Source organism: Gracilinanus agilis, chromosome 2 (assembly GCF_016433145.1).
Source record: "Gracilinanus agilis isolate LMUSP501 chromosome 2, AgileGrace, whole genome shotgun sequence".
Lineage (NCBI taxonomy): Eukaryota > Metazoa > Chordata > Mammalia > Didelphimorphia > Didelphidae > Gracilinanus > Gracilinanus agilis.
In genome coordinates this window covers 415,342,932-415,360,140 of record NC_058131.1, presented here as the reverse complement: position 1 = coordinate 415,360,140, position 17,209 = coordinate 415,342,932, and the positions used below count along the sequence as shown (strand labels likewise).

The following is a 17,209-nucleotide window of genomic DNA, read 5'->3' as shown; positions in this document are numbered from 1 at the left end:
TGGACAGTAAACAGTTTATTACCCATATGAACACAGACACTGTGGCGCACTGACGTACCGTTTGTATATTATGAGACCCTGGAATCCACCCACTCATCCCATGCCCCAAGCGCCTCTGCCTTTGTGTTTCCCGGTGGGGCTCCCCCCTCCCCCCCACATGACGACTGTCCCCTGACTGTTGGTAGATGGTCCTCAGTTGCTGATGGCTGGCCCCAGGGCCCTTCTGTCACCTAGGAAGCAAATGGTTCCTGCTGTCCTCTCTACCACTAAAAAGAAACATCCTACACTTAGATAAGCAAATACAAAATACAAAAAAAGGCAACAAACAACCAAATGGGCAGTGTCAGGTGGGCTAGAGAAAATCCAGGAATTTCAAATCCTTTTTTAAAATTTTTTTTTCCTTTAGGTTAAGATTTTTTAAATGAAGTGAATCTCAGACAGCAAAGCTTCACTGTATGCTGAGTCTGCTAATAAAAAGGGATTCTGGACCAAGGAGTAGAGGGTAGGGTGGGGGTGGGGGTAGGGTGAGAAGTGCCCTCCGAGCACTTCGGTGCCCTGTGAGATGATTCGGTCTTCCTAGAGTCCTGGACCAGGCTGGAAACCCCGGGGCTAGTTTGAGGCTGGCCCATCACTATGTCGTGCTGATCCGGCTCAGCTCCTGCCTGATGGCTGTAGGGACAAAGGAAGAAATTGTCTCAGAAGCTGGCACCCAGGAGTCTCAGTCGTGGTGGTAGGGGAGAGCTCAGTGAGGTGGAGGAGCAGGGATGCTGGGTTTGGAATCCAGATGTGTGCTCTGTGGCTCTGGGCAAAGAGTATTACCTGAGTCTTGGTCTCCTCATATGTAAAATGGGGATAATAATAGGTGTACTGCTTACTCACTGGGTGACTAAGGGAAAAATACCTGGCAAATCTTAAGATGTTACAGAGATATGAGCTAGAAGGAACTTCAGAATCATAAGCTCTAAGCTCATAGCTAGAAGAGGTTTTAGAGATCTTCTAGTCCAGTCTTTTTGTTTTATAGTTGAGAAAATTATATCTAATGGGTATAATAGAGTCTAGTAGGCTCTATATAAATGCTAGCTGTTATCATTGTTAGAGAGAATCAGGAGGGATCTCATTTTGTAACGCCCTGAACCCTAAGAGGGCAGCTAGGTGGCTCAGTGGATAAAGCAAGCATCAGGCCTGGAGTCAGGAAGACTCAAGTTCAAATCCAGCTTCAGACATTTACTCGCTCTGTGACTCTGGACAAATCATTTAACTTTGTTTGCCTCAGTTTATCCATATCTAAAATGAGCTGGAGAAGAGAATGGCAAACTACTCCAGTATCTTTGCCAAGAAATCTTAAATAGGGGACAGCTAGGTGCCTTAGTGGATAGAGAGCCAGGCCCAGAGACAGGAGGTCCTGGATTCAAATCTGGCCTTAGATGCTTCCTAGCTGTGGGACCCTAGACAAGTCACTTAACCCCCATTGATTAGCTCTTACCACTCGTCTGCCTTGGAACCAACACATAGTATTGATTTTAAGATGGAAGGTAAAGGTTTTAACTTTTAAAAAATTGTTTTTAATTAAAAAAAAGAAACAATAAGGAATCCAGGGAAATGAGAGAAGACACATGATCTGATTCAGGATGAAGTAAGAAGAACCAGGAGAGGAGGCATCTAGGTGGCTAAGTAGATACCAAGAGACAGGAGGATTTGGGTTCAAAAGTGATCTCAGACACTTTCTAGCTGTATGTTACCACTCTTCTGCCTTGGAACCAATACACAGTATTGATTCTAAAGTGGAAAGTAAAGGGAAAGGAAGGAGGGAGGTGGAAGGAAGGAAGGAAAGAAGGAAAGAAGGAAGGAAGGAAGGAAGGAAGGAAGGAGGTTGGAGGATGGAAGGAAAGAAGACAGATCCCAAATGGGGTCATGAGAAGTTGGACAGCATTGAAATGACTCGACAACAACAACAACAATAAACTCAGAGAGTCAGGAGAGGACCAGAGAATTATTGGGCCTATTAAATACACCATCAGATTTCTCCCTGGACCTAGACCAACCCTCTTACCTGTTGTTAATCCAGCTGGGGCCCTGGGAGACAAGGTGGGGCAGGACAGAGAAGGAAAGAACACAGGCTCTTTCCCTGGATTCTGTCTCTCCCCCTCCCCACTTTTTATTTATTAGCTCTGAACTGGAATCTGATATCTGGGCAAAACCAGTAAACATAACTTCCCCTGTCTTCCTTCTACTTTGTGTGCCCAGGAACTGAGTGAGTTCTAGGAAGCTGAGGAAGAAAAGAGAAGGGACACTCCAAACTATCTATTTCTTCTTCTTCTTTTTTTTTTTTTTTTTTAATGTGGCCCACATAGTTCTATATAAACTACAGTTGTAGTAGTGGTGATTATTGTCCCCAATACCTTAAAATGACCCTCTCCTTATTTCTAAAAAATAAAACAAAACAAAAAATACTGAATAATAATAATAATAGCTCATATTTATCTAATTGTTACTGTTGTTGTTTTTAAATAACCCTTACCTTCTACTAGCGAGGGCTGAAGTATCTGTTCCAAGGCAGAAGAGCGGTAAGGGCTAGGCAATGGGGGTTAAGTGACTTGCCTAGGGTCACACACAGCTAAGAAGTATCTGAGGCCAATATGAACCCAAGTCATCTCTGACAATCAGGCCTGGCTATCTAGCTACTGAGCTGCCAAGATGCCCCTGTATAGTCTACCTCTATTGTTCTTCCACTTTATGAGGGAGGCAAGGCAGAAATTATTGTCCTCACTTTACAAAGGAAAAACTTTGTCTCATGACTTCTAAGTCACATAGCTAGGAAAGGGGAGAGCCAGGGCTAGAGAAAAGTCATTCTGACTCCCATCTCAAACATCCTTTCCTTATGGTAGGGATGTAGCTTCCTATAAGCTGCTTCTCTAGCTCTAGGGGCAAACAGGTGCTGGAGGAGACAAGGAGAGGGCTTTCTTTTATCCTCTTCATTTCACAGACTTCCTTGCAGTGAAGGACTTGGCTAGATAGTCCCAGCTGGCGCCCATCCTGGTTTGTCTTAATCTTGGCAGCCTGGATCATTTTTTTTTTACTCCATAAAAGCAGATTTGGTATAGATAAAATTAAGTGATATGTTATAATCAATCAATCAGTGAACATTCATTAAATATCTACTCTGCATCCTAAACTGATTTCTATAGGATGTGCTTTCATAATGAATTGTGTCGATCTTGTTTTTTTTTTCTTGCTTTTTTTCTCCCACCAAGTTTGTCTTCTGATGTATGATTCACTGAGGTTGATATGAAGAAATCAATATGGGGAAAGGCACAGGTCCAGGCCTGGAGGGGTACAGGGCTACCTGGGCTCTTTCTAGTTATTGATTTATTATGTGACCTTGGGACAATTACCTCCTTCTTCTAGGCTTCAGTTTTCTCATTCATAAAATGAGGGGGTCAAACTAGATGATCCCTATGGTTACTTTGGAACTCTGACATTCCATAGTTTGCCCAGTTCAAATACCACCTCTTCCAAGTAGCCTTTCCTGATCTCTGCTGGCTATAATAAAGCACTGGCTTTTGCAGCTGGAAGACTTGGCTTGGAATTGGCTCTGATACTCTCTACACCAACAGTCGGCAACCTTTTTGGTCGTGAGAGCCAAAAGAAGATGGAGGCGGAAGGCGCTGGAATATGGGGCAGGGGCTGAAGGGCCCCCTGGGGCACATCCTGGGGCTCTGCCTGGACTGGCAAGTCGGGAGGTAGAGCCAGATATGGCTAGAGAGCCATACATTGCCGATCCCTGTTCTACACAAAACTCTTACTTTGGGTCTCAGTTTTCTTATCTGTAAAATGAGGGGGTATATTAGATGAAGCCTCTAATGCTCTTCTGGCTCTAGTATCTACATTTTCTTTCCTCATATTCCCCTTTGTACTTAAAATCATTAATCTCTTTGGGTCCTTATTTAACTCAGCCAGGTGGTGTTCTGTATTCTTTGATATGTCCACCTCCCCAGCTAGATTGCTCCCCTCCTTCATTAAACCTTAGGCAAGTTCCTTTATTTCTTAGTCTCTTCAACAATAAAATGAGGAAGCTGGAGGAGAGAGATGGTCTCTAAGATCTTTTCCATTCCATTCCATTTTTCCTTCTATATTCTATGATTCTAACATCCCTCCCACCTCTAACATTCTATGTCTCATGAGCATGTCTGACTTTCTGTGGTTCAAATGATTCTAAGGTTCTTTCCACCTATGATGGTCCCTGTTCTAAAATTCCTTTCAGCTTTATGATTCTGAAGTCTCATTTCTTTTAGGAATATAGGAATATGTATAATAATATACTATATGGATAATTATTAGATTATATACTATGTGTATATATATAATCTATATTACTATACAATCCATATTGTAGGTTATAGATACTGTTATATCATATATATGTTTATTGATATTTTTGTTTATATATTTATCAGATTTCCTCCCTGGCAATCCTCCCTTTTCCCAATCCCACAGAGCCATCCCTTATCACTAAGAATTTTCCATTCATTTTTTTTTTTAAACCCTTACCTTCCGTCTTGGAGTCAGTACTGTGTATTGGCTCCAAGGCAGAAGAGTGGTAAGGGCTAGGCAATGGGGGTCAAGTGACTTGCCCAGGGTCACACAGCTGGGAAGTGTCTAAGGTCAGATTTGAACCCAGGACCTCCAGTCTCTAGGCCTGACTCTCAATCCACTGAGCTACCCAGCTGCCCCCTCCATTCATTTTCAACATTCTATGTTTTAAGACTCTGAGATCTTCAGGTCTATTTTTCTTCCTACTCTGGGCCAAACCCTGCCATGTTTTTTTTTTTTAACCCTTGTACTTCGGTGTATTGTCTCATAGGTGGAAGAGTGGTAAGGGTGGGCAATGGGGGTCAAGTGACTTGCCCAGGGTCACACAGCTGGGAAGTGGCTGAGGCCGGGTTTGAACCTAGGACCTCCTGTCTCTAGGCCTACTCTCACTCCACTGAGCTACCTAGCTGCCCCCCCTGCCACGTGGTTTTGTAGGAAACAGATCAAACCTATTCACCTGAGGCCCAATTTCTATTCAGTAGGACCTGCCTGGGGTCCTTACCATCAATGATCTCCTCTTTGACTTTGTGTAGTTCTCTGACTACTTCCTCCAGTATTTCCTGTGTAAGATGGGAATGAAAAATAAAACAGAATTAATGCATGGCCATCTATCCCTCTGGCCCCCTCTACTTCCTCAGAAGAACAAGTAAGGTTTGGCATTGGGGATAGTGAGGGTTTTGTTTTCTTCATCTGAAGATGTGAGGCTCAGGATCTAGAGAAATCTCTATGGGGTATGAAAGACCCAGGTTAGTTCTAGGTGGTAAGGCATCCAGGGCATCCCTAAGGAGTTGATAGTACTCCAGAATGATCTTTTAGGGGTTATGAAGGACTGGACAACCTAGGGGTTATAAGGTACTTGGGATTGTCCCTGCTATTCTTCCCCCAAATCCTCCCCTTACAAAAATAAACCAAATTAATGTCAACTCTAAGGGTAGGTTTAAAAGAGAAAAGAGAATCACTAAGTGGACGTTGAAGAGGAAAATTCTCTGGATAGGGAGGATTTCATGGTTTGGTGGTAAGAAGTTGTTTGTATGATTTATGAACCAGAGGTAACATTTTGTCCCCATGGGAAGAGCCTCTTTTTTCTTCTCCTTTGCCTACTTCCTGAGTAGTGAGTAACTCAGGGCCTGATTGTCAATAGTAGGTGATGGGTAGAACAGAGGAGACCCCTTGCCTCCCTCCCTCCCTCTCTTCCTTCCTTCCTCCCTCCCTCCCTCCCTCCCTCCCTCCCACCTTCCTTCCTTCCTTCCTTCCTCCCTTCCTTCCTTCCTTCCTTCCCTCCCTCCTTCAAGGTTTCTTCTTCCCTCTCTTTTTGGGGTGGAGATGGGATGACTGGAAAGGCCACTTACCTGTTTCATCCGGTCAAAATCTAAGGCATCGAGAGCACCTTCATTGCCACTACCAGCAGGCTTCATCCTAGGAAGGGGAGGGGAAGAGAGCAGGTAGAACTGGGGCAGGGCATTAGCCTTCCCTGCACCCAGCCACCCTGGTCCTGGGGAGGACTTCCTTTGCAGGACTCCTTAATGACAGCTGGGCAGTCAGTGTTCAGGAGCTACACACCTTTCTGTCTGTCCAGCCTTAGTGCTTCTGAGATCCAGTGCAACTAGACTACTGTGGTCCACNCCTTCCTTCCTTCCTTCCTTCCTTCCTTCCTTCCTTCCTTCCTTCCTTCCTTCCTTCCCTCCCTCCTTCAAGGTTTCTTCTTCCCTCTCTTTTTGGGGTGGAGATGGGATGACTGGAAAGGCCACTTACCTGTTTCATCCGGTCAAAATCTAAGGCATCGAGAGCACCTTCATTGCCACTACCAGCAGGCTTCATCCTAGGAAGGGGAGGGGAAGAGAGCAGGTAGAACTGGGGCAGGGCATTAGCCTTCCCTGCACCCAGCCACCCTGGTCCTGGAGAGGACTTCCTTTGCAGGACTCCTTAATGACAGCTGGGCAGTCAGTGTTCAGGAGCTACACACCTTTCTGTCTGTCCAGCCTTAGTGCTTCTGAGATCCAGTGCAACTAGACTACTGTGGTCCACTGTCTTTGCCCTGATTTCTCAGGGCTCCAGGCTTTGGTTCCCATCATTCTTAACGGCTTTCCCACGGTCACACAGCTAGTTAGCCTAGGTATAGTAGGGTACATAGTATAGTGGGAAGAGTACTGGAACTATAGCCAGAAGACCTGAGTTTGTCCAGCTCTGTCACTTAGGTCCGCCTGACCAGAGAGGTCGTATGGCCTCTCTGAATCTTAGTTTCCTCAACTGTAAACTGGGGATACCAATACTTACCCTACTTACCTCACAGAGTGGCTGTGAGAAGAGCAATTTGAATGTGATTGTAGCATTACTAATAGTAATATTACTATCAGTACTAATAGTAATGAATATTACTTGTAATGAATACTAGTTATTAATATTACTTAGTATTAATAGTAATATCAATGACTCATTAGTCACTGATATTATTACTAATAATACTAATAGTACTTACTATTTACTAATAGCGAATTAAAAAACTCCTACTTTCTTTCTTAGTATTAATTCTAAAACAGAAGAGTGGCAAGAGTTATGCAATTAGGATTAGGTGACTCACTCAAGTAGCATAGCTAAGAAGTTACTGAGGCCATATTTGAAGCCAAGTTCTCTCAACTCTAGGCCTGGTACTCTATCACTGTTCTAACTAGTTGCCCCAGGAATAATAATTAATAGCACTAATTACTAGCAGTAATTAAACCAATAGTTTAACAACAGGTTATGTTGTAATAATATTTTAAATTTAACAGTTAGCACTGTAATTAGATTTTACTAATAGTAATTAAAATTAATGTTAATTGCTATTAGTAAAAAATCCAGAATTTGTCTCTGAAACCTAGCTTTCAACCTCATTTCCCAGGCATGAAAAAGGGCAGGGGGAGATTTCCTTGTTTCCATGAACCTGACATTTTGTTTTGCCTCTTCCTCTTTTTTTTTTTTTTTCTGCTTTCTGGTAACTCACTTATAAGGCCTGGCTCCCCTCCTGAAGACTGGGAACAATATTCCCATTAGTGCTGCCCAGAACAATAGACCATAACCCTCTTTTTCTTCCTAAATTCCAAGGCTATAGGATCCTCTCTAATGGTTGTGTTGAGGGCAAGATGAGAACCTGGATAAAAGGCTATGTGGGTCATAAGAGATTCTGTAGGTCTGAGTTCCCATCTTTCATGTTTTGGAGAGAGGCCTTAGCTGACCCTTTATGGGACTGTATGAAAGATGGAACTTTGCCCAAAATTTCCTTGGCAACAGGCATGGTGTGCAGAGAAGTTTATGGATTATATTTTTTAAGGTAACTGATTTTCAAAAAGGAAAAAGGAGAATTCTTCCAACTGTAGGCCAGGCAGCTTGATTTTGCTTTCTGACAATTAAAAAAATTAATTGTTAACAGGACAATTAATGAAGATGTGGAAAAAGAAGTGATAATGATAAGAAGGCCAAAAAAGTCATCTCAGACCAAGTTGACTTTTTTTGGTTAGGGCTTGGAGATGGATATGAGGGGAATTATGCAGAAACAGTTTGCCTAGATTTTACTAAGTAGTTCACAAAATTTTTCATGTTAACCTTAAAGACAAGATGGGGAGATAAAAGCTAGATGATCGTAGAATTAGGTGGACTTGAAACTGCTCAAGTGGCTGGATCTAAATAATTAATGGATCAAAGTAAAATTTTATTTATTTATTAAGCCATTACCATTACCATCTTAGAGTCAATATTATGTATTGGTCCCAAGGCAGAAGAGTGGTAAAGGCTAGGCAATGGGGGTTAAGTGATTTGCCCAAGGTCACACAGCTAGGAAGTGTCTGAGGTCAGATTTGAACCCAGGACCTCCAGTCTCTAGGCCTGGCTCTCAATTCATTGAGCCACTCAGCTGCCCCCTTCAAAATCAATTTAGAAGTAGGTTCCCACTAGAATGATTGAGGAACTTGGTTTGATTCTGTACTATTTTATACTTTTATTAATGACTTGGATGGAGGCATTAGATAATAATAATAGCTAACCTATATTATTTTAAGGTTTGCAAAACCCTTTACATATATTACCCCAATACTATGGAAAGCTTGTCAGATCTTCTGATGTTACAAGACTAGGAAGAATAGCTAACCTTTTGAATAAAGAGTTAGGATCCAAAGATAAGTAGCCACATTTAATATAATGAAACTTAATAGGGATAAATATTCAGTTTCACAAGTATAAGATTTGGAAGGTATGTGGTGTGTGTGTGTGTGTGTGTGTGTGTGTGTGTGTGAAACAGTGCACAGCTTGGAGGCTCAGAGGACTGAGAGCCAAGTCTAGGGGCAAGGAGGTCCTGGGACCTCAGACATTTCCTATCTGTGTGACTGGGCAAGTGGCTTGATTCCCATTGCTTAGCCCTTGATGCCATTCTGCCTTGAGGCCAATACACAGAATCAATTCCAAGACAGAAGGGTTCTAAAAAAAAGATATGTGGGGCTAGACAGCAGTTTGTATGGAAAGCATTTGGGAGTTTTCGTGAACTCTAAGTTCAAAATGTGTCAACAATGTCACATCGCAGCTGAAAAACCACAACAAATGACCATCACCTTATGCTGCATTGAGAGAGGCAAAGCCTCCCAAGCAAAGAAAGTTCTGACCTGGTTAGTTCACATGTAGACTCTTCTGGTTAGCTGTGGGAATCACATTTTAGAGAAGACTCTGATGAGCTGAGAGCTTCTAGAGGAGAGGACTCAGTATGGGGAAGGACTTTAAGATGCTGCCACATGAGGTTGAATTGAAGCAACTAGAATTTTTGGTTGGGAGAGAGAAGATTAGGGGTTGTGGTTGAGGGTGGCTAAAAGAATGATCTGGTAGACTTGTTCTGCTTCATTCCAGAGGTCAGAAATAAGACCAATGAATTGGAATGACCAGAAGGGAGATTTAAACTCCATGAATAGAAAAACCATTGGAGATGTTTCAAAGTGCCTGGGAGGTAAGGAGTTCTTCCAAACTGGAGGTCTTATAGCCAAGGCTGGAGAGTCTTTGTGAGTGTGTTGTAGGAAGGAATCTTGGTTAATGGAGGGAATCTTGTGGTTTGGACTTTTAGGTTTGAGGTTCCAGGACTTTGTAGTTTCTAAAGAACTTAAGAAAGCAGATCTACAATGGACATATTGCTCCCTAGATTCTTCTATACTTCTCTCTTGTCTTCACTGAGGTTGTGAGTTTATAGAGGACAAGAATAATTAAAAAAATACATCTTTAGGGGGCAGCTGAGTGGCTCAGTGGATTCAGATTTAGGCCTAGATATGGGAGGTCCTGGGTTCAAATTTGGCCTCAGACACTTCCTAGCTATGTGAACCTGGGCAGGTTACTTGAACCCCATTGCCTAGCCCTATACTGCTCTTCTGGCCTGGTTCTCTTTTCGCTGGCCACTTCAGAATGTTTAGAAAAAATTTTGAAGGAAATGCTCAGTTTCATTTAGAGATTAGTAAAAATAAATACATAATTTTTTTCCATCTAAGTTCTTAGGCCCCAGATTAAGAATCCCTGCTCTAATTGTTCTTTTTCTAAGAGTCTTGCCTCTATATTCCCTGATTCTTCATACCCTGAAAGGCACCAAGGACTACTTTAGACATAGGATTGCAAGTCCAGAGGTAGAAGATGGGGAAAGTAAGGCTCATGGAGGTGAATGGCCTCATCCAAGGTCATGCAGATGGCAAGTCTAAAGCTGGGGAGAGGTACCCTGAATTTCCTTTCCCAATGGCTTTCGGGTAATACCTTCTTCAGGGACCACATCCCAGATCTAGAGCCAGAAGGGGCTTCTGACAACCCAGCCCAGTCTCTTCATTTTACAGGCAAGGAAGCCGAGGGTCAGAAAAGAGAAGTGTTCAAAGGTCCTATGAGAAGCAGATCTTGCCTTCAAATGTGAAACTGCAGGGAGTGAGTGTAGGCAGAAAAGGCTTCATCTTATCAGGCAATTTCCCAAGGAAACATAAATGTTCCTCTGAAAGTAAAACAAAGGTTTTTCCCCTCCTCCTCTTCCCTTCCACCCCTCTTATCAACTTTGCCTGCCTCTGATTAAATAAGGTGATTTTGGAAATAAGAAGAATACACTAAGAACCCAAGACAAAAAATGAGTCTGGGAGGGAGGTGAGGACTATCAGGGTACCTTGGACAGCACTTGAGTGAGCAACCTCCCAACTGCAAATTCCTTGACTAAGTGCCCTGTGGGTGGCCAGGGCTCTTATGGACTTCACTTTGGTGATACTTTTCCTAGCAGCAGGGTGTAGGGGAAAGATCACTGACCTAGGAAGGGAGGAGATCTGAGGTCTTCTGTTATCTCTGCCATGAACTTCCTATATGATCTTTGCTAAGTCACCTTCCCTCTCAACCTCTGTATCCTACCTTAAGAATGAGGGCAGGGCAGCTGCGTAGCTCAGTGGATTGAGAGCCAAGCCTAGAGATGGGAGGTCCTAGGTTCAAATCCGGCCTCAGACACTTCCCAGCTGTGTGACCCTGGGCAAGTCACTTGACCCCCATTGCCTACCCTTACCACTCTTCCATCTATAAGTCAATACACAGAAGTTAAGGGTTTAAAAAAAAAAAAAGAAAGAAAGAATGAGGGCAATGGCAGTTGGGTGGCTCAGTGGATTGAGAGCCAGGCTAGAGATGGGAGGTCCTAGGTTCCAGTCTGGCCTCAGACACTTCCTAACTATGTGACCCTGGGCAAGTCATTTAACCCCTATTGCCTAGCTCTTACCCCTCTTCTTCCTTGAGACCAATACACAGCATTGATTTTAAGATGGAAGGTAAGGGTTTAAAACAAAACAAAAAAGAACAAAAGGGCTGGACTAAATGATTAATAAGGTACCTTCTGACTCTACTGACCCATGAAAACCCAGATCTTCATGGGTATCCCCATTCTTACCCATCAGAAAGGCGAGAGAGAGAGAGAGAGAGAGAGAGAGAGAGAGAGAGAGAGAGAGAGAGAGAGATATCAACCCTCCCCAGAGCAAGCTGTTAGAGGACATAGACACCAGAGAGATTTGGGAGCATAAAGGGAGAGGTGTTAGTTAGGTGGCAGCAGACATGAAAGAACTCCACCTCTCAGAAGATAAGTGGGGTGGGTGGCAGAACACATGGAACAGGATGTACCTAGTGTGTGGCTGTGACTGAATGGGACTCTTAGCTTCGGGGCTCTTCGCCGATGACGGGGTTCTAAGCAAGGGAATGAGACAAACAGGAGAATTGGAGCAAGGCTTGTTGAACCTTCCTGCTCCTCCCCAACCCTAGTCCGGCCCAGCACTGACCCTCCCTGACCTGAGGAAGGGCCAGTGGCTCACCTGGAAAGTAATGAGGCTACGGGCTTCTCCACAGAATTGCTCCTCTCCCAGGGCTTCTTTCCAGGATCTGCAGGGTAGGATCAGAGATTATGTTCCCTCCTAGCTTCTATCCTGTCATACCTAAGCCTGTTGCTCTGCAACAATCGTCTCAGATGTGCCATTCTGAATCTGAGAATCACAGGACTAGAAACATGTGGGCAATAGGTCCAACTCCTGCCTGTATCTTGAAGTTAGTCTACAACATCCCTAGCAAATGGTCATCTAGTTTTTGCTTAAACATTTCAGTGATGGTAAACTCATTACTTCTAGAGTACCACCCCTGGATAGTAGCATTTGTTAGAAAGTTTTTCTTATAGATTGAGCCTCTCTGTAGTTTCCCATCCATTTGTCCATTAAACATTACAATTAGGCTTCTTTCCTGATTTTGGCCTTCGATTTTCAAAATAATTTCAAGTAGCATAATAAATCAGGCAAAAAATTGACCAAGTCACATTAAGATAGAGAAGTACAATTATAAAATTATCTACAGAAGTAAAGGAAGCCTTAAATAGTGAGATACTTATCATCATACAACTTCTCTTCAAATACATACACTACTTAAACAGAAAAGGTTATATTTTTCACAATTGTGGCTAGGAGAAGAATGAGAAATAGAGGCCATTACAAAGGATAAAATGACTAATTTCCATTGGTATTGAAAAGCATTTGCATGAATAAGATCAACACAGCTTGGAGTAAATAAGGGCTGGGCTCTTGTTGGCCAGTCCTCCATTACACAGGATGAGAAAGGGGATGTGAATTGGTTGGGAAAGTCTTCACATCATTTATCCTCAATAAAGGTCTGATATCCCATGTGTAGATAGGGAATGAACACGAATCTGTGAGACCAAGAACCATTCCCTGTTGGACGAGCAGAAAAAGATATGACATATAGTTCTCAAAAGAAGAATCACAAACAACCATATGAAAGATTGTTCCAAGTTATTAATAATAAAAGAAATTAAAATGAAAATAATTCAGATTTCACTTTATATCCAGCAAATTTATAAAGATGACAAGACTGGAAATAGTCAATATGATAGGGGTTTTGAGGAAACTAGAACCCTAATACATTGTTAGTGGAACTGTGAATTGGTCCAACTGTTGGGAAAAACAATTTGGAATAATATGATGAAAGTTAAAAAAAAGTCCATATTCTTCAATCCAACTAGGGCCAAGTATTCAAGTCATATTCTTCTTGTTAGGCAAATACTCAAGGGAATAAAGACAGAAAAGAAAGTCTCATATATGGAACTTTTTGTTGCAGTAAAGGACTGGAAACAAAGTGGGAAATCACTGATAGTGGAATGGTTGAACCAAACATGGTAAGTGAATATAATGGAATGTTATTGTAGAATAAGAAATGGCAAAATAAGGAATTCAGAGAAACATGGGAAAACTTATATGAATTAATAATGCATGGCAAGTAAGCAGAACCAGTTAAACAATAGATAAAAAGATTATAACAATGTGAATAGAAAGAATAAAAAAGGGAGAAAGGAAAAAAACTAAATGTCTACTTTGTGCTAGGGATTATGCTAAGTACGATTATTATCTTATTTGATCCTCCTAACAACCCCAAGAGGTAGGTGCTGTTGTTATTAGCTCCATTTTGCTGATGATTAAAATGAGGAAAATAGAGGTTAAATGACTTGTCCAGGATCACACAGCTTAGTAAGTGTTTGGAGCTGGATTTCAACTCAGGTCTTTTTGACTTTAGACCCACTGAGTCACTTAGCCAAATCACAGCTGAATTAAAAGCTTGGTTCCAAAAGAAAAGAAATGGAACTCCTCTCCTCTTTTAATGGGTATTAGGGGACTCTAGATGTAAGATGCTATATGTTATCTAAGCACAGTTTATTTGAATTTGATTTCATTGGTGAATTAAAAAATATCAAAATATTAAAAAAATTACACTTAAAAACTATCAAAATATCAATTACTTTGTTCCAAGTAAAGTTTTGCTTGGGGGAGTCAGGGAGGAGTGTACATATTTGGAAATAAATATGATGTTAAACCAAAGGATATCAATGAAACTTAAAATTAAGGTGAGTATGGCAAAGAAGATAGAGTTTTGGAGTCAGAAGACAGTTTCAAATCCTGGCTCTGCTCCTTCCTTCCTATATGACTTTAGACAAGCCATTTATTCTCTTAGGCTGTTAAGTTTCCTTATCTGTAAAATAATAGGGTTTAATTAGGTGACTTCTAAGGAATCTTCTAGTTCTAAAATGTTGGGATCATTTGATTTGGGAGGCCAAACCTACTCTGAGCTCCTTCCTGCTTAAAGAGGTTCTATGTTTTGTGAGTCAAATGTTTTTCCCACTTCTAATGCTCTGTATTCTGAAGTTCTTTACATCTTTAACAGGAAATTAAAATTAAGGTCATGTTTCAATTGAAATCCTCTAATGATGAAGACCTTTCCTTTTTGGTACTTTTTAGAATCTACCTCAAGGCGGAGGGACAACAGTGGTCCTATTCCTACTTGGATTCTCTCATGAAGGTCTCCATCAGAAGACTGCAGGGTTTGGTCTGGGAAAAAGGATCCTAAGATCAACTCAGTTTGTTCTTACCTGAGGCATTTGGTGGCTGTCCGGCCCCTCTGGTCCCTGGGGAAGGAGAGGTGCTGGATTCTTCCTGTAAACAAAATAGAGGACATCCTATCAGTGTCTGGAAGCTGTCAGCCTTAGCTACTCATATAAATGAATTCTTGAGGTCTGGGCCAATTGGAGGCAATGTCAAGGACGATAATGATGGGTGGTTCTGTGGTTTCCTCAAAAAAATACCTATAGACCTTCAGGCTTATTTCCTCCTTTAGATAGAATTCAATTCAGTTGTTCTCTCTCACTGTTCCAACTATCAACTCTTTTCAGGGCCTGAGGTGAGCCTGAGTTGGGCCTACTTCTCTTTTCAGTGACATAGAGAAAAGTAGTTTGTTTCTTCTTACTGTTGATCTTCTTCCACCACATCTTCCCAAATCTCTAGGTTTTCATCCAGTATGAACTGTTACTCTTTTCCAAGATTTTCCAAAGAGCAGATCCAAAAACCAGTCACTCTCAGAGTAAGCTCCTCCAAGAGGGTCAGGCATTTTCCAACAGATCTTTCTAGGCACCTGACAATTCTCCAAAGGAACTCCACTGAAAATTCTATCTTCCTCTTAAGGTAATGCTTGACTCTTTTACCCTATTTCCATCTATCAATATTCTAATTATTCCCAAAACTAGTCTCAATACTTAATTAACTCCTAATTAGTCCCAATTCTTAATAATCCCAATAGTTCCAAGTGGAAACATGGAGTAATAGATCAAGAGAGCTGTTCTCAAAGCCAGGAAAATTTGGCTTTGTCAGGTTGTTTCTTTGATTCATACTGGTTGAGTGAACTTGGACAAGTCATAATTGCTCCATGCTCATTGTACTCCTGCCGTCCTCATGACTGAGTTTCAGAGAAGGAGCTGGCCTGTGCTAATAGAGGGAGTTTCCTTTCTATCATATCGAAGGCCCAGGTTGTGGATCGCAGAGATAGATCTTTCTCTAAGCTATGTCATGCCCCATTGTGTGGCCTCTATTGCTCTATACACATAGCTGGGGCTTAGTCAGTGGTTTCTGTAGCTGAATCACTGCCCAAGAGCTCATCTCTTGGGTTCAAAACTGGACATTATTGGGTACATGTGGGTTGAACACTCTGTATCCAGCTTGGGCCCAACATGTGGGCCCAGCATGGTGACTTGGATAAATGACATTACTGGGGATATGTATGATTGGAAAACATGACCAAGTTATATAGTGAGAAGACCCAGAAAGGGAATAAACCTTTATATAGTGCTATTAGGATTAATTAAGCTATAGGCTAATGAGGTACATTTGGAGTCATTGGGATCTTAGCAGCTAAGGGCAGGGTAAAGAATAGTGGGTAAGGTTTCTCTAAGGTCAGACAGAATCTTGGGAAGGGCGCCTGTTGCAATTCTGGGTAGCCTGAGTCAGTTGGTTTTCTAATTGCCAATGGTCTTTTGGAGGTTTTTTTTTCCTTAGGAGAAGGCTGGTGTTTTTGTTTTCTGGAACACTGAAAAAATCCAGTGGCAGGTGAAGGAGGACACCAGGTGAGAGTTTCTGGAATAAGTTTGTGGGGGAAATCAACAGAAAAGAGAGAGAGAGGCTATTTTTTTGGCCTGTGTGACTGCAGAGTGGGCAGGGCCTTTGAGGCCTACCAAAGGCCCAGAAGCCTGACTAGGTCGAGAAAGTCCTGGGAGTTGGAGGAGTGATCTGAAGAATTACAAGGAGGCAGTAAAGTTAAAAAAAAAATATATATATATATATATACACATATGAATATATATATATATATGGATACTACTTAGCATGGGATATTTAGTATAGACTCAGGAATTAGCAGTAGTTTAAGGAGAATAAGGAGGCTTTGGGGGAACCCAAGAGAGAATCAGATTCATGAGAATCAGATGGGAGTGGGAAAGCTTAGCCCCCTGTTAGATTTAGGGAGCCTATCCTCAACTGTTATTACCTATCCTTATCTTTCCTTAATACTTTTAAAATAAAGGTTTTTGGTTTTACAAGCTGCCTCCAAGTACGGTTACTCTCAACAATTTTACTAGGCCAAAACCTGTTACACAGGGCCCAGCTCAACTGCCATTACAAAGCAAGACAACCAGAGCCATAAAGAAGATACAGAATACTCTATTTCAAACCTTATCCAATTTCTCCCCTTTAACGTTCCCATATTAACAGTCCTGGACATTCTTATTTACAATATTCTTTGCAACATTATTTTTAACGGGGCCTTCTATATATCAGGCATTGTGTTAAGCACTTTCACAAATATTATCTCATCTGATTGTCACACTCACATTCTGAGGCAGGTTTTGCTATTAACCCTATTTTATAGTTGAGGAAACTGAGGCAGACAGAGATTAAGTGATTTGCTCATATGGTCACACACCTAGTAAGTGCTTTTTACTGAACATTTATTAGATGGATTTGAACTCAGATCTTCCTGACTCCAGGTCCAGTGCTCTATCTACTGCACTACTTAGCTCATGACAGATGAACAGCTGGAGTGAGAGTAGTATACTCACAATTCAACAGAGAGCTCAGGGAAGCCTTTCCATAGGCTGGAATGTAACATGAATGAGAACATGTGAACAAGAATACATCAGGGGATGAAAAAGGCTATGAAAAGGCCCCGATTTACACTGGTGAAAGGAATGCTCACATTGATGAAATAAATGCTTTAAATATATATGTATATATACACACAT

At 41.8% G+C, this 17,209-nt stretch overlaps 1 protein-coding gene across 1 annotated transcript in view; it reads right to left on the bottom strand.

Moving 5' to 3' along the window:
• EVL (Enah/Vasp-like) overlaps nucleotides 1-17,209 on the bottom strand; it is a 199,614-nt gene continuing 182,405 nt past the window's right edge. The window contains exons 9-14 of the mRNA XM_044664597.1: nucleotides 14,513-14,576; nucleotides 11,904-11,970; nucleotides 11,716-11,778; nucleotides 6,343-6,409; nucleotides 5,093-5,150; nucleotides 1-669 (exon numbers count right to left, since the gene is read on the bottom strand). Coding sequence (XP_044520532.1) covers nucleotides 632-669; nucleotides 5,093-5,150; nucleotides 6,343-6,409; nucleotides 11,716-11,778; nucleotides 11,904-11,970; nucleotides 14,513-14,576 — 357 coding nt within the window. The 3' untranslated portion in view covers nucleotides 1-631. The remainder of the gene's footprint in view (nucleotides 670-5,092; nucleotides 5,151-6,342; nucleotides 6,410-11,715; nucleotides 11,779-11,903; nucleotides 11,971-14,512; nucleotides 14,577-17,209) is intronic.